Raw genomic sequence first — 22,396 nt, forward strand, 5'->3', positions numbered from 1 at the left:
ATTCAGTGGGCAACATCCAGCCTTTCCTATGAGGACAGTTCCAAAGTCCTACCCTCACTCCAGGTTAAGTGGCCAATGTCTTGACAGAGGCGAGGCCTGCAACCTGATCCCTGGGAGAGATATCACTCTAAGGTGGAGCTCCCCAGGCCCTAAGCCTCCCCTCCAGCCACCCATGAAGGGCTCAGCCCCTGCTCAGTGCCTAGTGCACTGCACGTCCAGCTTTAGTCCCTCTGCTCCCTGGCCCAGACCTTGGTTATCAGCCTGACAGACTCACACCATACATCCTGGAACAGGACCTGCCCCCTGACCACTTCGGATTGGACAGGAGACAGCCTCTGAGGCAATCAAGTGCTGGGCTAGGAACATCACCCACCAAAACCAAGGTGGCAGAGGCCTGCAAAGGCCTCAGGCCAGTGGGTACCACTGCCACACTCCACCCTGACCACCCTTCCCCACTCTACAAGTGGGCGCGATGTGCAAATCCCACGTGACAGGAGACCTTAGTTCAAGGAACCTACCCGTGCTCCTTGCTTCCACCCAGCTGGATCTTGAGACCCAATTCTTGCCTGGAGTCCTGCAGTAGCCCCCAACAGAGGGATTAGGGAGGCTGGGACAGGACTGGACTAGCTGGGGCAGAGGGAGGACAGAATGGGAGTTCACTTCCATGCAAAGTGGTTTATTGCTTTTAGAACAAAACAAGAAATCCTTATAACTTTTTTAGTGAAAATAATTTTAGAACTTTTCTAAAATACTATGTTGTCAATTGCAAAAGTAATCACTTCAAAACAGAAAACTTCCTGGGGGCGAGAGCTGAGCTGGCGGCTCCCATGATGGGTCAGAGCTATCCAGAGGTGGCCGCCACTCAGAAGCGTGGCTTGCGCTTGCGACCGGTGTACTGAGTGTCGGGTCGGACTTCCCTGTGGGGGACAACAGTGTCTCAGGATAAAGAACCCACAGCCCTCCCAGCAGGTGAGCCCTCAATGGCCATGGCCACCGCCCCCCACGTCACTGCTCCCTGCCCGCTACTCACTTGCCCTGACGTCTGCGGCGCTCCTTCTTCTCCAGCACCCACTCTCGGCTCTTCCTCACCAGGCCTCGCCGCGCCAGCCTGTGGGGAACCCTGGGCCAGAGGCGTGGCCATGAGTGGTGGACTGAGCTGCCCCTCGGCACATGCTGACAGTTTAGGAGTTTTCCCCCAGTAAAGGTGGTCTCTCACTGTCCCCTCCTGCAAGTACTCCCTCTTCCATGATGGCGCGTCCCCAGGACAGCCCCCTTCCTAGTACAGGTGCTGGGGTCAGAGGTGTGCGGCCTTCACTTGGCATCTCTGTGGCAACTGTGCTGGGTGCACATACTTCCTGCCTCTAGGGGCTGCACTACTTTGTGGTCAACTTTGGCCAAGAGCAGGTCAGAGCTGGCAGTGCCAAGGAAAGCCAGAGGCCCCTTGCCTAGGGCTGCCACAGGGGGCCCTGATGGTCCTATGGAGTTGGGATGCCTGGAAGTGACCAAAGGGCTCCCAGCTGCTCATGTCTGAGGTAGGAAAACAAGACTACCCGGCTCCTGGCAGCCCCGACGAGGACCTCGAAGACTAATCTTGGCCCCCAGCTCTGGCTGAGGAGACGAGAACCCCACAGCACCAAGGGAGAGAGGCCACAAGAGGAAGCCTGCGCTGGTCCCCTAAAGCTACATCCTGGCCTGGCAGCAATGCTTCCAGCACAACACAGGCAAAGCTGCCTGCCAGTCCCCAAGTACCCGCAGCACAGCCTGTGGAACCAGCCTTGCCCTTCAGGTACCCTCGAGTACACCAGGGCAGAGGCAATGCTCTCTAGGCAAAGCCAGTGTGGAGGCCCAAGAGCTGCTCAGGGTGTACCAGAAAGGAGCACAGAGAAGGACCAGAACAAGGGACCCAGGGGTGAGGAAAGACAACTGGAAGAGCCCAGAAGACCCAGGAGAGTCCTGAGAAGCAAGCGAAGCCAGAGCCAGCAAGTCCCACTGAACCCCAGTCCTATTGCACAGGTGCGTGCAGGAGCTCAGTCCCAGAAACCATAACGAACCACTCAGCACGCAGCAGCCACAAGTGGGAACGGCCTGGGGGACATAAGGGAGCAGGTGGCTGGGGTGTGACTCACAGGCCAAGAGAAAAGGGGGCGTGGCCTCAGGAGTTTGGAGGGTCAGTTAGGATGAGGAAGCACGGATCAAACAGGAGAAACAGAAGAAGCAGAGGCCCAGCCTCACTAGACAAAGCCTTCAACTTGTTCCTAATCCACCTATTTGAAATTGCCCTCAATGTGATGAAACAGTAGTGACAGTAAGTTAGAAGGCTGCAGCCGCCCCTCTGTCCACATTGAGCCACGGAGCAGGAGCCTGCAGAGCAAGGGAGCCATGAAGCACACACTCGCTGTGCTCCACACACGGTGACAGGGCAGGGTCAACCCCTTTTAAACAGCTGGGGAATGGTGCCCAGTCCTCCAGCTCACCCAAGTTTACAGCAAGGACATGTGGTCAGCAGACTCAGGTATGAGGACCAAGTGGCATAGGGGTCAACACAACTGTACCCTCCTCTGCCAAGCAGACAACCCCCCCACCCAGCCAAGAGGAACAACCACAGGGCCCCTCAGGGGTCAGAAGGAGTGGTCTGGTGGCTGCAGAAACACTCAGTTTTCACCTTGAGACTGGTTTCATCCAGCAGAACCAGGGAACAGCTTCCCTCTCAGCCACCACATAATCCACTACACATTCAAGAATCCCGAGCACCTTCTATTAACAAGAGGCTATTGTTGATCCAACGATCTGACACCAGCCCCACAAAGATTTCATTTTAGTTGGGGATACAAATAATAACCACGAAAACAAAACACATGACCCAGAGCAGGGACAGGTGGAGAATGAAGGCGACAGGAAGGCCACCACAGACAGTGGGCAGAGAATCGACAGGAGATGATGAACCTTTGAGAAGAGGTCCAGTGTCGCTGCTGGGCAAAAAACAAGTTGAAATTTGTTTTCAAGTTTCAACGGACAGACGGACAGCAGGGAACCTCGGCAGCGACAGTCTAGGCCAGATTTGGGGCACATGTTGAGGGAGGGATGACAGGACTCGTGGGTGGGCTGACTGGATGTCACACGTGAGGAAGGACAGGAATGACTGAGAAGGCGGGGAACTTGTGAGTCTGACGGGCAGGTGGTGAGTCCAGGCAAGGGGACTGAGAAGCCGGGAAACCTGCAGTGGACTGAGGCTAGGGCTGTGACGAGGGCTCTGAAATCCTGGCTGACATTTAAAGTGGCAGAGATGAGAGCAGTGGGCCAGGCTGCCCAGCACACCACCCAGGAGAACCCACAGCACACTGAGCAGGAACAGCCAGCGGGGCTGCAGGAAAGCAGGACGGGTTGAACAGCCAAGAACATGTCCAGAAGGGAGTGGCCCCTGTGTCAGACCCCACTGAGCACACAGCTGAGATGAGGACAGCAGAGGGCAGGACTGAGAGGAGGCGGATCTGGCAAGATGGGGTCAATGGGGAAGCTGAGGGCCTGCTAGGTCGGCAGAATAGGAAGCAGGTGGAGGCGAGCAGGCGCTCTGCTTCCCAGGAAGCAGACAGACAGGGTGATAGTGGGCAGCTGATCTGGTTTGAGGGAGGATCTTTTCTGAAACAGGATAAATTGTGTGCAGATGCGAATGACCCAGGAGAGTGGAGATGAGGATGCAGGAGAGGGAAGGGGAGCCAGGAGGGAGCCACGCAGGGACGGGGCCCAGGTGCGTGGAGGGGGCAGCCTGCCATGAGGGGCAAGGGCATGTGCGGGCTGACTAAGGGAGTCGAGCTGCCCAGACACCCAGAAGTGTCCCACCCTCCAGCTCCAGCAGAAGCAGGCACAGTTCAAGAGCGATGTCCAGTTCCAGTCCCACCATGGCATCCCCACTGCATCTGAGGCTGAGTCTTGGGATGAAAGCAGAGATACACTACAAATCTGGTGGCGACAGGCCCTGCCCCTAACCGGACTCCGCAACTGCTTTACCTCTTATTAGTGAACATGGACTCAGTGGCCTCCTCTTCCTCCTGATTTTCGCTCAACCCCTGTAGGAAACAAAGTGCTCTTAGACCACCCTGGAGATCCGCAACCCTGTTGCCCAATCCAGACCCTGAGCCCAAGCCCCTGCAATAGGCACAAGGTCTGTTCCAGAAAGAGCCAACACCCTTTGGGACCTGCGGGGCAGGTTGCAGAAACAGAACATTCCTGGCTCTGAGCTCTGGGGCTTGGGCCACCTTGACCTCTGTTGTTCTCTCAGAATGCTCTTCAGGCTAAGCTCCATAGCTGGAAATGCTGGAGACACAGGCCTAGAATCCCAGGGTCCCTCACCTTCGGCAGGAAGGTTGAAGGCCCAGAAAACAGACAGAGGTAGAACCTGAAACGAGAATGTAAGGGAGGCCCTGACTCAGAGCCCTGCGGGAAGTGGCGAGTCCCACTGGCCCTGGGACCCACCCCGGCACCACCCTGGTTCATTGGCTGGCCTAGACAGCCCACCAATCCCGCTCACTTCTTTGCTTTGGCACTGTTGGGGTAGTCCACCACCACGCCACCAGTGAAGCCGGCCTTCGTGGCCTGGGTTGTGATCAGCTCCAACTGAGGAGAAAAGGGTGGGGAGCTAGGCAGGGGAGGCTGAAAGAGAAGGCACATCCCTCCCCTCAAGCTGCCAGGCTGCTGCCCAGACATGGAAGGCCTTTCTCCATAAGACGCCTTCAGTTAGTCCCACAACCAGCAGAGCCACAAAGAGGCCTGCACCTCCCCTGGGGGATTAGAGAAGGGAGATCCCTCGGGTCTCCCTCTCCAGCCCAGGAACCCATCTCTTCATTCTAACCTCAGCAAATGAATGGCCACCAGCTGGGAGCCACTCACTCATGTGTTAGTCAAGGGGACTCGTCCTGTCTGAGTGGACATGAATTCATCATTTCTACCCACAAGGCCCAGAGCAGACACCTGCTCACTCCTTGCCCTCCCACCATTTATCTGGTTGAGGAAATCCCACTACCTGTAATACCACCTTGTCTGTCAGGAGAAGACAAGACACCTAACTGGTACCATGGACACCACCCCACTTAGGATAACCAGTCACCATCAGGGGCTGCAGGGCCCACTCTTGGGTGCTCAGTCCCTGTTCCCACTGACAGCCTGTGAAGTTCCTTGTCTGTGGTCTCCTGGCTGCCAGAGGGCAGCCGAGGGAGCACCAAGGCAGCTCCCTGTTCTGCACTCGCCACCAACTGCCACCCCCAGCAGCCAGGGCTCACCTGCTCAGAGTTCTCAGGGTATAGCTGCAGGACGGCACGGGCACCACGGGCCTGGGGGCAACAGAAATGTCACTGCCTCACAAATGCCCTCAGGATCAGGACCAGGCGGCCTTCCTTCACTAAATACTCATGAGCTCCCAGCGTGTGCAGAACGCTGATCTTAGGGCCAGATATCTTCATGAACAAAAGACACTCCCAAATGGTCGGAGCCCACTTTTTGGTGGTGGAGGCAACCAACTGACAGCAGTGGTAAGTGCCAAAAGGAACACTCAGTAGGCTGGAGGGGGCAGGCTCCTGGGCTCCCTTTGGTTTAAGGCAGGCCTCGCTCTGAGGGCCCTGGGCGGAGTACTGATGTGGGGGCAGCTGCCGCTGGAATGAGCGAGGAAGGGGGAGCACCAAGGCCCCTGCAGCTCCGAGATGCACCCAGGGTGTGAGAGGGAGAAACCCAAAACCCTCAAGACCAGCAGCCAGCCACCTCCAGGGACCACTTGCCCGGGAAAGTGGGGTGAGGAGGGGGGACTAGGGTGGCAAACACACCCAGGTCTTTCAAACTGTGAAAAGAGTTCCTTTAGGATTTAGAATTTCAAAACCCATGACTGAATCTTAGGAAAAAAATGAAATCAACACCATTCCAGTTACAGAGACAAAATAAAGCTAACAAATGCTCTTAATGATAAATAATCAACCTGCTCCCATCTCAGGCCGACATCAGTGGGGGGGAACAGAGAGGGAGAGACATGGGAAGGGTACACCTTCCAGAGTGCCCTCTGTGCTGGCCATGCCATCCTGTTCTCACTCTGCTCAGCCCACGTCCCCAACTTCTGATTAAAATGTAGCAGAAAGCCCCAACTTCGTAGGATGCTCTTAAAAGCCCTCTGACCCTGTGTAATATCATCTCCCAGAAACCCAAGGAACTGTGATCGACAGAGGCTGCCCTATTCCAAGTTCATACCTGGGTCTCATACTGACTCCGGTGTCTTTGGGGATTGATTAGTGTCAGCCCACTGCACCTAGACTTCTGTTTTGGCTAAGGGCCTGGATAGCGGCAACCACAGTAAGGTCCTGCCACCCCTCCCATCATGGGACCCCTCAACTCCACAACACAACCTGCAGGGGTGGGTAGGAAGGACAGCCAACTTGGAAAAGGAAGAGACCTCATACTCACCAAAACAGAATACAGAGAGGAAAAAAAGTGGTACAGGCGCTTGGCAGGAATGTCGGACTTCTTGTTGGCATTACAGAGCCACTGCACAGCAGAGATGCTGGAAGGAAAGGGATCAATCAGGAGAGGGACCAACCCTTGGCCTCCCCGACTCCAGGCTTCTTCAGGCCTCTGGCACCTTCCACCATGGCCTCCTGCCTGGAACACCTTTCTTGGAAAGTGCTGGCCCATTCTTGGGCACTCTTACAAACTGGATCAAGCTAGCCAGCTGTAGGGAAGGCAGCGCTCACCTCCTGAGTCAGGCCCCCTACTCCCTTCCCAGTCAAGGAAGGGCACCCAACTGGTCCAGCTGCCCCTTTATGCTAAGGTGCTTCCTTCTGTGCCTGCCCAGGGTCTTTGCAGTCCTGATCTAAGCCTTCAGCAGTTCCCATGTCCCCCTCTCAGCTTGCCCCCACCTCAGCACCCAGGAGCATTTCAAATGCTTCTCAACCTCCCCTCACTCTGCTTCCATCTCAAACAGCCTTCCTCAAACAGATTGATTGCATTGCTCCCCGCCCCCATCATCTACTAAATAAAGCCCCGATGTCGTGGGATGCTCCTAAAAGCCTCCTGGGAACTGACCCTGTGCAATATCAACTCCTATGAAACCCTTCGTTCACCCTGTGCACCCTGTGCTCCCTGGCTCCCTCCCACCCACCGATGCCCTCTCTTGCTCCTCTTCTCTTGCAGGCCCCTCACTACCTGAATCCCACCCGGCTCCTCTCCTTCAAGGCCTTCTGCTCTTCTTCACAACTCTGGCAGGCCCCACAACTCCCCAGCGCACACCCCACAAGTGGCTTTGTGTTCAGCGGCCTGGCTGTCTACAGCCCTCGTAAAGCACAGACAATCTTAAAAGCAGCAACTGTGTTTTATTTCTACGTATTCCACAGCACTCTGTACAACATCTTACGTATACAAAATGTTTTTTAAAAAATACACCATAACATCTCTTTTCTTAAAAACAAAAATGAGCCAGGCATGGTGGCACACACCTATAATCTCAGCAACTCAGGAGGCTGAGACAGGAGGATTGCAAGTTTGAAACCAGCCTCAGAAACTTAGCAAGACTCTGTCTCAGAATAAAAAATAAAAAAGGACTGGGGATGTAGCTCAGAGGTAAAGCACCCCTGGGCTCAATCCCTGGTACCAAAACAAACAAAAATAATAAGAAGAAGAAGAAAAAAATGAAGTTGGTGCAGCCATCCACACCTCTAATCCCAGTGACTTGGGAGGCTGAAGCAGGAAGACTGCAAGTTAGAGGTCAGCTCTGGCAACTTAGCAAGATCCTAAAAAGAGCTAGGGTTGTGGCTCAATGGTAGAGCATTCTGGATTCAACCCCAGTACCAAGAGCAGGGGGAGCTGTGGGTGCAGCTCAACAGTAGACTCTACACTTAGGATGCATGAGCCCCCCCCCTACTCTCTCTCTCTCTCTCTCTCACACACACACACACACACACACACACACACACACACACACGACCACTCGCTCCTGATATACATACTATAATACTGGCCTTTGGTTTCTCACAGCTTAGAACACCTCACCTAATCATTACTGAAAAAACAACTGCTACCCTTGAAATGTCCCCTGACCTAAGTCTTACTCCTACATGTAAGAAAATCTTCAAATTCAAATATTGATTCCTCACACTAATCCTACCCCCAACCTAGGATTGCCAAAGGAGGTATCCCCAACTGAAGGACTGTAACTTCTCCCTTATCCCAGCATCCACTCCCAGCAACAGGGCACTGCTCCAAACACTGAACAGAACTCAGCTAGGAAGACAAAGAAAAACTTCATATTTCCAAGTCATTTCAGTGTTCTAAGATCTTTTACCAAACTAAAAACATGCCCCAAACTTGACCCAACAACCAAGAAAGAGCTCCAAAGCCAATGAAGACATTAGAGTATCCCAGGCACTCTCCACTAGTTGTTTGAAAAGAAGAAAACAAGACGTCTTCCAAGGCCCACGACATGGCTTCTAGAGGCTCAAAGCCCCTCGACCCCAGCATATACAAGCACACAGAGAATCCATACTGAAGTGTCTGAACCTGGCAATGCAAGCTGATCACAGTAGACAGTTTTGAAATTAAGCACACATTTTTGGGCCTTCTGCAATAAATCTGAAAATCCCAGGAGATGTATACTTTCAAATATCCTGTGTGACTCTGCTATAGCCAACTTTGGGAGGACTGGCCTACAAAATTAAGAACAGGAAATGAAGACCCTCACCTGATACAACCATCAAAGGAGCCTGGTTTGAAGGGGATACCCTGGCCCATATCCCCCAAAAGCAGGTCTCCTTCCGTGTCTCGGTCCAAGGCTGCATCTACATGGGAGAAAAGGACATAAGAGAAGCAGACAAGGAGTATAGCTGCGCCCTACTCATAAGGGTGGCCTCCCTGGTGTGAAACAGAGCATACTCACCCAGCATGGCAGGGCTGATGTCAATGCCCACCCAATAGTGCCCTTCATCTGAGAGATAATCTCCACTCAGCCCAGAACCACACCTGAAAGACACAATGGACAGGGAAGGCCTCAGTACTACTGAGTGGCAAAAATGCTGCCCAGGCAACCTGAACCAGGCCCCAGGATCTCACCCAATGTCCAACAGGTAGCAGGGCTGACCCTCAGGCAGATTAAGGAGCTCCAGTGCTCGCCCAGCCATCTTGGTCTGAACATCGATCATCCGTGAGCTGGGAAGGCAGAGTACAGTGAGTGATAAAGGAGTGCTGGGCTTACACCTCATCAGAACAAAAAACCCAGAAGAAGAAGGGAACCATCAGCCAGAGGTACTCCTTCTTGACCCTGCTCCTTGTAATTATAACTTAAATCTATTTAAGAGTGGTTCTAAAAGTTCATGGAATACAACAATATGCTATTTTTATTGTGACATAAATTATATACACCAGCTCCAGAGTTTTCAAAAATGCCTAAACAGGGAGCTCTGCAGATGGAAGTCTATGTGTGACTCGTAAAGACAAGTGGACCAGAGGTTTTTGCTGACCCTCTCTGTCTTGAACTCCAATTTGAACGGGAAGGAAAACCCGGGTATCCTGTAGAATTTTCGACAGCGTCGTATACTGGAAAGGGCAGTTTCGGAAGTCCCTGCTGAAGCTTCTACTTGCCAAATAACTCTGCACCTGTCCCAGTAGCTACCCTCCAGGCACCTCAGATACCTGTGCCAACGGCCAGCCGTCGTGAAACGTAAAGCGACAAGTACCTCGATCATGCGAACCTACCTATTATTTCCTCCCCACCCACAGAACCGACCCACGACAACGCCCTCCGCCCCCTTCGCCAGGCGCTGGAACAGCGGCCGCCCTGCGCTCGGAAAGCCACCGGGTAAAGCAGGCACGACCGCAGCTGGGCGCCGCGGTTACCGAGACCCCACGGGGATCACGGCTTAACGCTGCCTTGACGGAGGCAGAGAAGTGGCCTCGCTCAGCTCCCTGCTCTCCCCCTCCCCAACATTCTGCGTGTTTTCCAAGTAATGCCGACACTCGGGGCAGCTGCCGGGCCCCGGGCCCCGGCCCCCCGACGCCGCGGGATTCCAGGCTCCCCTCACTTGCGAACGTATTTCCGGGCTTCATTCTGGTCGTAAAACTGCGGGGAAGAAGAAGAGAAAGGCAAGTAGAGGAAAGAATTCAGACGCCACAGCCCTAGAAGAGAAAGCGATACCCGCGGGCCAAGCGCCTCACCAGCTCCGGGGGTCCGCTGTGCTCGGGTCTCCGACCCCGAGACGCCATCCTCTAGCCTCCTCAGCACGCCGGTGTTCCCGGAGCCCGGGTTTTATGTCATCAGCCCCGCGACTGCCTCGTAACGCGCATGCTCCGCCCCTCTCCCCGCCTTCTCTTGCACTTGATTGGCTACCTGCCGGCGCCGTCGCGACCAACACGCGGTTCCCATTGGTTAACCCAGCGCCGCCCACCTCCCTTCAAGATGGCAGCTCCACGCCGGCCTTGGTGGCCGCGGTTGTTCCTGTGGAAATTGTGGCAAACCCGGAGGTTTCCACAGAATTCTGCGATACACCCGGACCTGCGAGCGAGGACTTACTCCGGAGGAGACGGCCCATACTCGCGCACGGCGCTCTACGAGCTGCTCGGCGTTCCCTCTACAGCCACCCAAGCGCAGATCAAGGCGGCTTACTACCGGCAGAGCTTCCTCTACCATCCCGACCGCAACTCGGGAAGCGCCGAGGCTGCCGAGCGCTTCACGCGCATCTCCCAGGCCTACCTGGTGCTGGGCAGTGCCACCCTCCGTCGCAAGTACGACCGCGGACTGCTCAGCGACCAGGACCTACTCGGGCCGGGCGTCCGGCCCTCGGCGGCGCCCGCGGCCGACCCGGCTCCCCGCGCCCCGCCGTCCAGCTGCCGGGCCCGTGAGGCTGGCGGGGCCGCCTCGGGCGCCCCCCGCACCATGTTCAACTTCGACGCCTTCTACCAGGCGCACTACGGAGAGCAGCTGCAGCGCGAGCAGCGCCTCCGGGCCCGGCGGGAGGCTCTTCGCAAACAGCAGGAGGACCAGGCCAGGAAGGGGTTCCAGTGGGAGGAAACCCGGGACGCGACTTTCATTTTTCTTCTCCTCTTAATATTCATCCTCATCGGCCTTCGTATTTGATGAGAGACGGGAGGGCAGGAGAACTGCCCAGCCAGCCCCGAGAAAACGCCCTTTCCTTGCGTAGTCTACCTCTGTTGGGGTCCGAAGGGATGTGCCCCTTGACCTCCCGAACCCGCCCATCCTAACTGGTGACCAGCACATCCCTGCGGTCCAGAAAAGGAGGCTTCTCGATGCCCAAGAGGTCCCAGCATGAAGAATCCCAAAGGCCCGAAGTGGAGGGTTTTCAGGAGTCCCTTGGTTGCCTGCTTCCAGAGGTCGCCTTCCTGATGTCCCTTCAGGAATTCTCGCTCTGGCTTGATCGAAAAGCCCTGAGCAATATTTGTCTGCTACTGCCCCGTATTTGTGTCTCTGGGCTCCTGGGTAACCTTGAAACGTGCAATATGCCCAGTTGTTGGCTGCCAAAAGAAAAATTCTGGGGCTGTACGACACTTGTCTTTCTGTGTGTTCCCCACGCCACAGATGTGGACTGATCCAGGGTAAGGATGTGGTGCATGGAGAGCTTACTGCTCCTCAAGGGTCTGCCCCACACCACTCTCCCTTCTGTTGGTGGCACATGGGAGTGAGAAAACAAGGTCATCAGGCATAAGGAGTGTGTGCCCCGTGTCCATATGAATCTAGTGTGTGACCTTGGAGAAGGAGTGAATCATTTGCTCTCTTGAGGCCTGTCACCCTTTATTAACCATAGTTCTAGACCTTAGTGATTACAGCATGAAGGGCAGAATTCACCTTGGGACTGTGTGCCTGTCACCTGGGTCAGCCCTTTATTAGCCAGTCTGATTGCTAACTGTGCAGCCCGTCTCCTCCAAGAAATAGACTGACTTGGAGCTTCAGTCCCTGGAGGGTGGCCCATACTCCTGTTTAATTTGCAGTGCTTATCAGAGGCCCCATAAGCCATGTCCTGAAAACCAAGCCACTGGAGGCTGTGAGAAACTTGGGGGGGTTTGGAGTAGCCAGGCCTCCTGAGGGTCAGAAGCCTTGTTGGTCAAAGTGGAGAGTGTTCCTCCTGCACAACTGCATGAAGGGCTTGTTTGGAGTTTTGGGTATTTGGTTTTTCTCTCTGGTGCTGAGCAGCTGGGCAGTAAGACTCCTTTCACTTACCACCTGTGAGAGTGGGATGGCCATGAGATGGCAGAAGCTGGAGTGTCTATGCCCAGGGCTGAGTATAAAGCTGTGGGAGAGGAAAACCCTTACAGGATGTCTAGGCCAGGTTGAGGATCCAAGTCTAGGGTGTAAGCAAAGCCCAAGGTGCTTAGGTATGTTAATGCCAGCTCGTGCTCTTGATGTTTTGTGTAAGATCCTTGTATAAATTGGGGTATACCCACATATAGTCCAGCTTGATCTCTTGAAAACTATTTGATTATCTTGCCTAGGAGACGGGGATAAATTAGTCATTAGATTCCCAATGATCATGATTCCGCAGTAAAGATTCAAACCCATGTAGATTCAGAGCTGCTTGGCTCTGAGCCTTGATTTACTGGTAGAAGGTTTTGGTTATTTTTTTAATTTTGTTTTGTTTGGTACCGGGGATTGAACTCAAGGGCACGAAGACACTGAGCCACATCCCAAGTCCTATTTTGTATTTTATTTAGAGACAGAGTCTCACTGAGTTTTTTAGCACCTCACTTTTACTGAGGCTGGCTTTGAACTCGCTATCCTCCTGCCTCAGCCTCCCTAGCTGCTGGGATTATAGGTGGGTCCTGGCGACCCACTAGAGGATATATGTACTTTTTAAAAGAACATTTAATGTTGTTATGTTTCAAGTTCTCTTTGTACATATAAACTAGGGGAAGCGGAGCTTAGCAGAATGTGCACAAGTGAGTGATTTCTCATCCAAGAAAGCAAGGCTTGACAGTACTTGGGGTGGGGGCTTTTGTTTCCATCAGAAGGGCTCTTTAGTTTGGGTTTGTAAAAGCACTAGGGATCTGTAACACCATGCACCCATGACATAGACCTCACGTTTGTCTTCTCCCAGCCAAGAATGTTTCCTGTGGCCCTAGAACCAGTAAATACATAGAATTTTACAGGTTTCAGACTGGGGGGATGGTTCTCAACATGAAAATTCTGGGGACGTTCCATAACATTCTATGCAACTCTAAACAGGTTAGTCTGTAAAGTTTATTAAGCATCATCTACCTGTCAGCCTCTCCTTTGGCTATGACAAGGACCACTGCACTCTGAGAGTGTCCATCCCCATAGGCTTCTGGTCTTTTTTTAGGCCACAGCCGGGCTCTGAGAGGCTCTATCCCTGCTGTTCCTAAAACTGAGTCTGAGTCTTCATGGAAAGGGAGATGTGTGGGAGGACTTTGAAGGATCCCCAACTGGTTCCCATGATAACATTTGTCTTCCCCTTTCCTGATTGTATGAGTCTTACTCTACCTGCCCTGGCAAGAGGAGGCTGCCATGGACACTAACCTCTGCCTTGTAGGGCTTTTCCCCCTGGTCCTGATCCTGCAGGAAGGCTCAGACATGTCCAGTCTTAGTCATTTTTCTTCTTTTGGTTGCAAACTAAAATCTCCCCTGAAGTTTGGACCTAGAACAAGAGACTAGCAAAAAGGGCCAAATCTGCCTCAGGCTGTGCTCAGTGGGGTGGGGAAGGGGGTGCAAGTACAGTAGAGGCCAAGAGAGCAGCAGGCACCAGGCCCAGGTGGGAAGACTTGGGCAGCCAGCAGGGACCAAGACGCATGTGTGTAGACAGCTGTGTGTGTCCTTGGAGTTGATCAGAACTGTGTTCCTTTTGAGCCAAACTGCTCCCCCCTCGTTGCTCTTTTATTTTATTGCTGGGTAAACTAACCCTTTGCAGATCCCAGCATTGACAGTAAGAGTCCTACTTTCTTCTGAGATCCCAGCTGTCATCCTGTGGGTGCATCTTCAGCCTCTGTCATGGAACCAGAGGGAGCCAGCCTTAGTCCAAGGAGTCATCCCTTGGATCACAATTGACTCAGGTCTTCACAGGTGCCAAGCGATTGGCACCAACACTCCTTTTTTTGAGAAATGGGAGAAGCCTGAGTCTTGAACCTTTGGGCTTTCAGGGAGGTCACCAGACGCCATGAAAACAGGCGAAGAGAAGGGACATTGGTCAGTGGTGGTACTCCTTCAGTCCTCTCCCTCACACCCCCCCCTTTATTTTTTTTTTAGAATTTTAATATTTATTTTTTTAGTTTTTTGGCGGACACAACATCTTTGTTTGTATGTGGTGCTGAGGCTCGAACCCGGGTCACACGCATGCCAGGTGAGTGCGCTACCGCTTGAGCCACATCCCCAGCCCTCACACCCCCCTCTTTTAAAGTGCTATGGATTGAACCCAGGGCCTCACACCTGACCCTGGGCATGTACTTTACCACTGAGTTACATCCCCACCCCCATCCATGCTCTTGAAGTTGGTGCACAAGAATGTGGGCTCTAACCTGGCCTTTGCGTACTCTCGATTCATCTGCCTGTGATTAAGTCACATACTGCCATCTGCCCATGCACAAGAGCATGGCAGAGAACCTGCCTCTCCTGCCCCCAGCTCAGCTCTGGGATGCAGCTTACAGCCCAGAGATTTGTGCAGAGCAGCTGAGTGTCCCTCTGTTAAGGTATGTGGACCTTCTGACCTTGCATTGCCAAGAACGCTCTCATCACAGCAGGTAGCCCATATGGGGGTTCATCTCTCACTGGCTGTCCTGAGGTCACTTGGTCCTGTGACTCTAGACATATCTCCAATTGCCATATCTCAGGCCTGGGATCCTTCGGCTAATCTTGAGGCTGGTTGACCTCCCGCTCACCCTACCTTTGCCCCTTTAGCATCCACACCCTCAGTCCAAGGAAGGGATGCATTAGACACAAGAAGGCCTATTTCAGAAGACTTGGGGCAGACAGATTTGTGGTTCATGGGCCACAACTAACCTGTTTGGCTGGGATGTGTCCTAAAATATCTTAAACCAACATTCAAAACTTGGGAGATTTTTGCAGAAAAATAGATTGCTAACCTCTTGAAAAATGAGAATATCTGCCACCATTTAGCTGACTTAACTTCCTGGGCACTGTGGGAGAAGCCAAGTTAACAGCCACTCACTCTGAGATGAACACTGCTTCCCAGGCTGCTGCATGCCCACCAGCTGGAAGAGGTGAGGTACACAAGGCCTCCATCCACACACTTGCACCATGTCCCCAGAGCACAGAAATGTCTTTCTGCGTGTCCACCAAGAGGGGAAACCAACCAGCTTGTCCCTTCTAGAAACCATTCAGCAACCTCTTGTCTGGAAGGTTGGGGTGAGCTTATAGGCAGGGCTCTGCAAGGCCACAGTGGCTCAGGCCTGCATAGCTCAGTGAGCCTTGATGGTCCATCTCTGGACAAGAGAGGAAGCCTAGAAAATGATGGGAAGCCAGTGGTTCCCAAACCAGGAGGCATATGTAAGACTTTCTGAGAAACAAGAATTTTGTGTTTATCTCAAAGGGTAGGAGATTTGTTATTTGGGGGTATTTTTGGTTTGGTTTATAAAAGCAGTAGTGTCTATAAAAGGACCTTGATGTAGTCCCTCAAGTTTGTACTTTTTCACAGAGGATCATAGTCAGGATCATTCCCTGGGGCCTTAGAACCTGGAAGCAGAAAGTCTTAGAAAGGAGGAAAGGCCCAGACTGCCTGACCTCTTCCAGAATATTCCAGAATACTCCATGTGCCTTCAAGCCAGGGGCTTCCTGAAGTTTTTTAGCCATCCAACTCGCCTCTCCCTTGGCCCACCCAGGAAACCCACTCCATCCCCACCTACCTCAGGTCTTGACCAGGCTTGAGCTGAACACTGAGAGGCCTCACTCCCTCTACAGGTGGGTCTGAGCTCTTGGTGGAAGGTGAGGTGTGTACATGGCCTTTGGAAGGACCGCATCTGGTTCCCATGGTATCACTCTTCTCCCTCCTCAGTCCCACTCTTACCTGGGTCTTTCCTTTGCTGTTCACCTGCCCTCTTCAGACTAGATGCTGCCTCTAGAGGCCATTCCCCAAGTCACGATAGCAGAGAAAAGCTTGGTCATGCCCAACCTCAGCTCCATCTCTCCTATAACAATCAAAACTCCTGGAAGCTGGGACGAGGAATGGATTCCAGGGCAAGAGAGGCCCAACCTGTCCCAGCTGAGACAAGAATGAAGGTTTCCCTCACTGATGAGTCACTGTCGTCTCAGCAATGGAGCAATGAGGCCAGGGTGGGACAGGGTGTCTTGAGTGGGCACTCATGGTTTTAACTATACCCCTACTAGGGGCAAGTGACTGGCCCAGAGGGCTCTCTGAAGCTCACATGGGCCTGCTCCTCCAGCTGTTGCCTAATCTCTAAAGGCCCATCAGGCACTGTGATGCCTCCATGTGAGCGCAGCACTCAGGGCCTTGACCGAGCGCGGTCTGCTTCCATTGGTCTCCTTTGACTCTGGCACCATAGGGGACAGTCCTTTAGAAATGCCAAAGCTAAACACCACACACGTGTGTTTCTCAACAGATTCCCTCCTGGGACTTAGTTCCACTCCTTCCAGTCCTTATTCCTCCAAAGGTGCCCTTTTGGGATCTCTATCTTGTAGTGTCAAACTTCAGTGGGATACAGAGCCAACCCAAGACCTCTCTCATTCAAGATGGTGCAATTCTTACTCTCACCAACCAGACCAGGCCAACTTTGCAAGCTTCTATGGCACTCTGACAGTCCCCTGTGCCTGCAAGCACTTCCACACCTCCCTGAACATCATTCCTTTCCTTAGCCGGGACCCAGGTTGAGCCAGGGCATGTTCCTGCTCACCCATCTTCTTGCCCACACTCATCAGCCAAGTTGACCTCCAGTCTCCACCTGGCTGAAGACAAAGCCCTTCTGTCCCACAGACACTCCATCGCCCAGAGAGGTGGTCATCTGGCAGGCCAGAAGGAGCAGGTGCCATCCTGACTGGGCTTACAAGAGACCCCGGAAAAGAAAGCGCGTACAGGTGGAGCAACTGGAGGCCGCCGTGGAGCAAAATGTGCTTCTGGCCAGAAGTGCTGGGAGATAAGATTTAGGAAGGGCTTTCACAGGTTGGTGACCAGAGGAGGCTTCTCAGAAGAGGCAGCAGCAGTGCTGGACCTGCAGGACGCTGGGCTTTGGGTGGGTAGAGAGGAAGGGAGGGCATCTCAAGAGGAGGCGGCCCAGAGGCTGAACTGTGGAGGCTGCGCCCGCAGAATGGCTGGCCAAGGGAGCAGAGAGGAGTCTGGCAGCGCGTCATCCGCATCATCACATTTATTGACGGCCCCTAGGAAGCGGGGCTGGGGACAGAACATACAAAGACAAGGACCTGCCCTCAAAAAGGTTCCATTCTAAGGAGACAGGGACAGAAAAATACAGAATGGTCTTTCCTGGGGTGGCCTGCTCTCACTGGTGCAGGTCAGAGCCCTAGCCTATCTTGCCCCAGGGTCTGGAGCAGGTGCAGGGCATGTAGCAGCCCCAGGGCTGTGATGTCCCTGCCCCGCAGTTGGGGCCTTGACCACCTGGCTCCTAGGTGGTGGGCCCCAGACTGGGGGAAAAGTAGGCTCAAGACCTGATGGAAACGCTCCCGTTGGCCTTGGCGTTACGCGCACCCAGTGGAGTGGCAGAGTGAGACAGGCCCCGAGGGGAAGCGGTACCGTCCTGGCCCCAGGCCCTGTAAGTGAAGTTCTTCCGTGGGGCTGGCCTGTCACCCCAGAGACCCCAGCCAGGGAGACAAGAAAGGCAGAGTTTCCTCATCGCCCGAGGCCCAGCACCCTGCCCACCCTACCCAAGCCCTCTCTGGGCCTCTTGGGGTGACCCTCCTCCCCAGCTCAGCCGCCAGGGCCTGCCTGAGGCCAGGGGGAGGGGCCTGCCCCTCCCCCCACCCAGGCAGTGGGGGAGGAGGAGGAGCCAGGAATCAAGTTTGTCTAGGCCCCCCACTGGGGGGCCACAGCCTGGATCCTACCGGTGGGGGGGCTCTGGCTGAGAGGGCCGAGGGCTCAGCAGAGGGGCTGGGCCAAGAGGGCACCCAGGGGAGCCCTTGAGTGGTGGCACTGGGCGGGAGTCCAAGGGGGGCAGGCTCCGGGGCACTGATGGTGGCCCCCGGGCAGCCCCAGTGGGCAGGACAGCTGCAGCGGGGAAGGGCTTGGGGGGGTCCGCGGCCGCAGTGGGGGCTGGCTGGGCAGACCGCTCCCGTCGCCGCAGCAGCTCCTGCAGCTTCTCAGCCTGTGTCCGCCTCAGGTGCGCCAGGGCCCGGCCGCGCTGGAAGGCCGGCAGGAAGGCCTCCAGGCTCTGCTCCCCCAGCAACAACTGCTCCATCTGCTCCTGGGCAGAGGGAGAGAAGGCTTGGGAGAAGTATGGCCAGGGACAGAGTCCCTCCCCATGGCAACCACCGCAGGGAACAAGGGCCCCTGCGTTCCAGTCTGGACCAGCCTGACTTGCTGAGTGACCAGGGGGATAAATGCCCTCCTTACTTCCAAAATGAGGATGTCATCACCAGACCTGCCAGGTCAGAGCTGAGGCAGGATCAGAGGTGGGGACATACAGGTGTCTCATCAAGAGAACTCAAGCAGGGTCCTCTTCCCCTGTGTCCTTCACCTCATGGGGTTCCACACTCCCAGCCTAGCACCAAGTCCACTCAGGTCTCCCGTAGACCCCTCCCAACTCCACTGCTCTGAGACATTCACAAGGGATCAAGAGCAAAAGTCATAGATGGGGACAGTGAGCCATTCTATCCAGGGTTGGAGCAGTACAGACAGCCACAATGGGCTATGGCAGGCACTCAGGGCAGGCTTCCCAGGGAAGGAGCTCCCAAGTCTTCGATGTAATGAGACCAGAGTGGATAGGATGGGTCTCCCTCTGGTCCCCATGCAGGCCCAGCCACCTCCCCTCACCTCCGCCTCCTGCTCAGCCTCTTCCAGCTCAGCCTGTAGCCAGCCCAGGGCACAGTGAGGGCTCCAGCGATGCATGCTCTCCTCTGAGGGTCACAGAGGGACACAGTGACCAGCTAGGATGGACAAGCCAGAGCCCCAAGGGCCGACTCTCCCACTGACTATGATTCCACACTGCCCGTCTCCTCTCTGGAGCCTTAGATTCCTCATTTGCACAGTGCCCATATGATTACCTTGTGGGTCCCTCCCCAATAAGATTCTGCCCCCAGTTCAGTGAAGAAGGGAAGGCAGTGACTTTGACTCCCAGAACACCTAGGGGGCACTTGGGTATTGGACCCAATTCTCCCACTTCCTGGGACCACACTCAGCCTCTCCAAGCCAGGTCCACCCACCTAGAGCCCCTTCCCCAACTCCATTTCCAGAAGGCTAGGAATAGCACCCCTCAGATGTGCCAAGGAGTAGATCTGCCCGAGTCCCACCCTTCAGAGCCTACTACATGCTCTGGTCAACTAGCCAGAAGGCCAACTGCTCCCCCACCCCAGGCAGTCCTTCCAGATGTCCCCTCACCAAGTCGCTGCAGCTTGTCAGCACAGTTCTCAGCCACCTCTCGAAGCTCCTGGTACTTGATGGCCAGGGCTGCTCGGCCCATCTCCAGGCGGGGCCGCAAGGCCAGGTTCTCCTTGGCCAGGGCGTAGTTGGAGGCCAAGCATGCCTCCCGCTCCAGCTGCAGGCCCTGGAACTGCCAGCAGAGAAGAGCTAAGAGGGGCCCCCGGGAGTCTGCCCAGGCTCACCTTGCTGCCATCCTGGGCCATAGTAGTGCCCGTGGGCCAAGCTGAAGGCACCGGCAAGGCCCCAACCTTTAGGGCTGCAAGCCCAACAGGTGGAAGGAGTGCGGTGGCAGGGACTCAGTTTTGCCTTGAGCTCCTCTTTGGACCTCAGTTACTTCTACAAAGCGAGTTCAAAACACCCGTCTTATGGGGTCATTGTGAGACTTAAGTGAACAAAACTATGAAGGCCTCTACAAATGTTAGTTAATTTTTAATTTTTCAATTAATATGTCTGCTCGGGTCCCTGAGGAGTTCCCCTCCCTCTTCTGTCCCATTTTCCATGCATGGGCAGCTTCGCTCCTATTCCAGGCCTTTGTCTGCTTCCTCCTCAGGTGTTTGTGCTGAAAACACTCCCACCCCAGGGCTGACTCTCCGGAGTGCTGTCTGCACCCTGTCCCTTGGCAGCCCCCCCCAGTCAGGTCACCCTCTCTTCCCTTCACACCCCTCCCCTGCCCTCCAGTGGAATCCCACGCCCCCGCGCATACACACCCCCTTTTCCTCCCTGATCCCCAGCACCTGCTTCCTGCTCTGGGCTGGCAGAAGGCGGCCCCCGGCCCTGGAGAAGTCTGGGAGGGCCGAGCCTCCCCGCCTGCCCCTGGGGAACGCACTCCCCTCCATCTGTCCCCTGTAGGATGCACCTGCCCCTCCTGTCTGCCTCCTGCCCCCGCGGACACCCAGCCCGGGCCTATCGCCCGTGAAACAGACAACTTTCTCCTCCGGTGGCCTCCGGAACGCGCGGCCCGCGCTCGGCAGCCCCCCCCCGCCCCCGCGGCAGACACAAAGCCCCCTCCCGCGCCCAGACGGCGCAGCCCCCGGCGGAGCCCCGGGTGCCAGACAGGCCCCGAGTTCGCCCCGCGGAAGGCGCCTCCCCTCTCCGGCCCTGCGGAGCGCGGGCGCGCGAGCGGGGCCCCGACACGGCCGCCCGTACCCCCCGGAACACACCTCCCGAGCATCCGCCGGAGGACCCGCCTCGCGGCCGCCCCGGGCGCAAGGCGCCTCCCGGTCTCGCGCCCCGCCCGCCCGCCCGGCCGGGCGCCCCCTCCCCGGGCGGCCCCGCGGGGCCCATCGGACGTGCCCGGCGCCGCGCCCCGGCGGCCCGGCCCGGCCCGCGCTGCCGCGGTGGTCGCAGGTCCGGCAGGCCGCGGCCCGGCCCCCCGCCCCCGCGCCCCCCGCGCTACCTTCCTGCTGAGCCGCACGATCCGGTCCAGCTTGGGCTCATCCTGGAGCAGGTCCCGCAGCTGCCCGGTGCTGAGGATCCCAAAGCGCCCCGGGCTGCCGGGCTCCGGCCCCGCCCGCGCCGCCCGGGCCCGGTACATGCCGCCCGCCCGCGCCCCCAGCTCGGCTGCTGGCTCGGCCCGCTCGGCCCGCTCCGCCCCGGCTCCGCTCCGGCTCCGGGATCCGCTCCGGCTCCGGCCGCGCGCGCCGCTCCGCCGCCAGGGGGCGCCCCGCCTGCTCTTAAAGGGGCCGCACCGCCGGGCTGGGGGTGGGGCAGGGAGGGGGCGGGCCGCACCCCTGGCAGCCCCGGCCACGCTACGCGGCGCGCACCCCAGAACCGGCCCAGAGGCTGAATGTCGGCTGCGGTGCGGAGGGCCTCTCAGCTCACCCCATCGCCCCGCCACCATTCACCTGGAGGCGTGGACCGTCCCCCCTAGTGCGTGTGTACAATTTGCAAGGCTCTTTCTCATTTACCCCTTGGATTTGCACGAATTTGAGTTCGGCAGGTGGCCAGGAGCTCCAGCTCTGCTGCCAACTTGGACAGGTCACTCGCCTTCCCCGAGCCTCAGTTTGCTCTTCTGTGAAATGGGACGGTGATACACAGGGAGCATTCGAGATTGCAGATGTTGAATGCCTTACCGGTAGTAGGTGACTTGGTACCCAATATGAGTTACTGTTACCTTGGAGATGAGGAAACATCTCAGGGATGATGTCAGCTCCCTAAAGTCCCATTACAGGCGAATGATAGACAATCCCAGTTCTTCCCTTTTGTGCAGGATCCAGAGAGCACATGATGCCTGTCTGTGCAGGGCACTGAATTATACACGCTGTTAGGACATTGTCCCTGCCCTCAGGGAGCTGTCCGATTAAGGCAGTCACATTCCCACTCAGCTTACTTTAGTAAAGACAGAGTGGCAGGTGTCAGTACACATTGGCTTCCAATTCCCATCTTTACGAGTGGGCTTGTCAGGGCTGGGATATAGCTCAGTGGTAGAGCACTTGCCTAGCATGTGTGAGGCACTGGGTTCAAGTCTCAGCACTACATATAAACAAATAAAATAAAGGTCCTTGGGGCTGGAGTTGTGGCTCAGAGGTAGAGCGCTAGCGCACAGGCAAGGTCCTGGGTTCGATCCTCAGCACCACATTTAAATAAATAAATAAATAAATAAAGGTGTTGTGCCAGCCACAACTAAATAGATAGATAGATAGATATAGATACACACACACACACACACACACACACACACACACACATATATATATATTTTTTTTTAAAAGGTCCTTCGACAACTTTAAAAACTATTTAAAAAGGGCTGGGGATGTGGCTCAAGTGGTAGCGTGCTCGCCTGGCATGCGTGCGGCCCGGGTTTGATCCTCAGCACCACATACAAAGATGTTGTGTCCACCGAAAACTAAAAAAAA

General features: G+C 55.5%; 3 protein-coding genes and 1 non-coding gene across 5 annotated transcripts; 1 reads left to right on the forward strand and 3 right to left on the reverse strand.

Annotated features, from left to right (window-relative positions):
* Positions 1–660: 660 nt before the first annotated feature.
* Bud23 (BUD23 rRNA methyltransferase and ribosome maturation factor) lies at positions 661–10,278 on the reverse strand. 2 transcript variants are annotated; one of them, XM_026396879.2, is made up of 12 exons: positions 10,177–10,278; positions 10,044–10,081; positions 9,076–9,171; positions 8,903–8,985; positions 8,708–8,804; positions 6,439–6,535; positions 5,274–5,324; positions 4,526–4,611; positions 4,348–4,393; positions 4,006–4,064; positions 1,031–1,120; positions 661–917 (listed from the first exon to the last, which is right to left on the reverse strand). In XM_026396879.2, exons 1-12 carry the CDS (start codon positions 10,222–10,224, stop codon positions 863–865), a joined length of 846 nt encoding a protein of 281 aa, XP_026252664.1. In that variant the 5' UTR covers positions 10,225–10,278; the 3' UTR covers positions 661–862. The 2 variants fall into 2 exon arrangements, with proteins under 2 accessions (XP_026252664.1, XP_026252663.2); XM_026396878.2 differs by lacking the exon at positions 4,006–4,064 and having other exon boundaries at positions 1,031–1,108.
* LOC113188592 (small Cajal body-specific RNA 20) lies at positions 1,522–1,649 on the reverse strand. Its single transcript, XR_003301559.2, has one exon.
* Positions 10,279–10,405: 127 nt separating the features above from the next.
* Dnajc30 (DnaJ heat shock protein family (Hsp40) member C30) lies at positions 10,406–15,532 on the forward strand. The gene has a single exon (XM_026396883.2). The coding sequence runs from the start codon at positions 10,418–10,420 to the stop codon at positions 11,093–11,095; it is 678 nt and encodes a 225-aa protein (XP_026252668.2). The 5' UTR covers positions 10,406–10,417; the 3' UTR covers positions 11,096–15,532.
* Positions 15,533–17,351: 1,819 nt separating this feature from the next.
* Vps37d (VPS37D subunit of ESCRT-I) lies at positions 17,352–21,075 on the reverse strand. Its single transcript, XM_026396946.2, has 4 exons — positions 20,938–21,075; positions 19,500–19,671; positions 18,936–19,018; positions 17,352–18,366 (listed from the first exon to the last, which is right to left on the reverse strand). The coding sequence occupies exons 1-4, from the start codon at positions 21,073–21,075 to the stop codon at positions 18,004–18,006; spliced, it is 756 nt and encodes a 251-aa protein (XP_026252731.1). The 3' UTR covers positions 17,352–18,003.
* Positions 21,076–22,396: the final 1,321 nt, after the last annotated feature.

This window comes from Urocitellus parryii, chromosome 9 (assembly GCF_045843805.1).
Source record: "Urocitellus parryii isolate mUroPar1 chromosome 9, mUroPar1.hap1, whole genome shotgun sequence".
Lineage (NCBI taxonomy): Eukaryota > Metazoa > Chordata > Mammalia > Rodentia > Sciuridae > Urocitellus > Urocitellus parryii.

What these genes read in the sequence shown, in the direction of transcription:
- Bud23 (XM_026396878.2), bottom strand. Translation starts at nt 10,224, where the DNA reads ATGGCGTCTCGGGGTCGGAGACCCGAGCACAGCGGACCCCCGGAGCTG. An exon ending in TGCTACCTGTTGGACATTGG is followed by an intron (nt 8,986 to 9,075) that starts GTGAGATCCTGG and finishes TGTGTCTTTCAG; the next exon opens with GTGTGGTTCTGGGCTGAGTG. An exon ending in CGCCGCAGACGTCAGGGCAA is followed by an intron (nt 918 to 1,030) that starts GTGAGTAGCGGG and finishes TGTCCCCCACAG; the next exon opens with GGAAGTCCGACCCGACACTC.
- Vps37d (XM_026396946.2), bottom strand. Translation starts at nt 21,075, where the DNA reads ATGTACCGGGCCCGGGCGGCGCGGGCGGGGCCGGAGCCCGGCAGCCCG. An exon ending in TGACAAGCTGCAGCGACTTG is followed by an intron (nt 19,019 to 19,499) that starts GTGAGGGGACAT and finishes TGTGACCCTCAG; the next exon opens with AGGAGAGCATGCATCGCTGG. An exon ending in AGGCTGAGCAGGAGGCGGAG is followed by an intron (nt 18,367 to 18,935) that starts GTGAGGGGAGGT and finishes CCCTCTGCCCAG; the next exon opens with GAGCAGATGGAGCAGTTGTT.
- Dnajc30 (XM_026396883.2), top strand. Translation starts at nt 10,418, where the DNA reads ATGGCAGCTCCACGCCGGCCTTGGTGGCCGCGGTTGTTCCTGTGGAAA.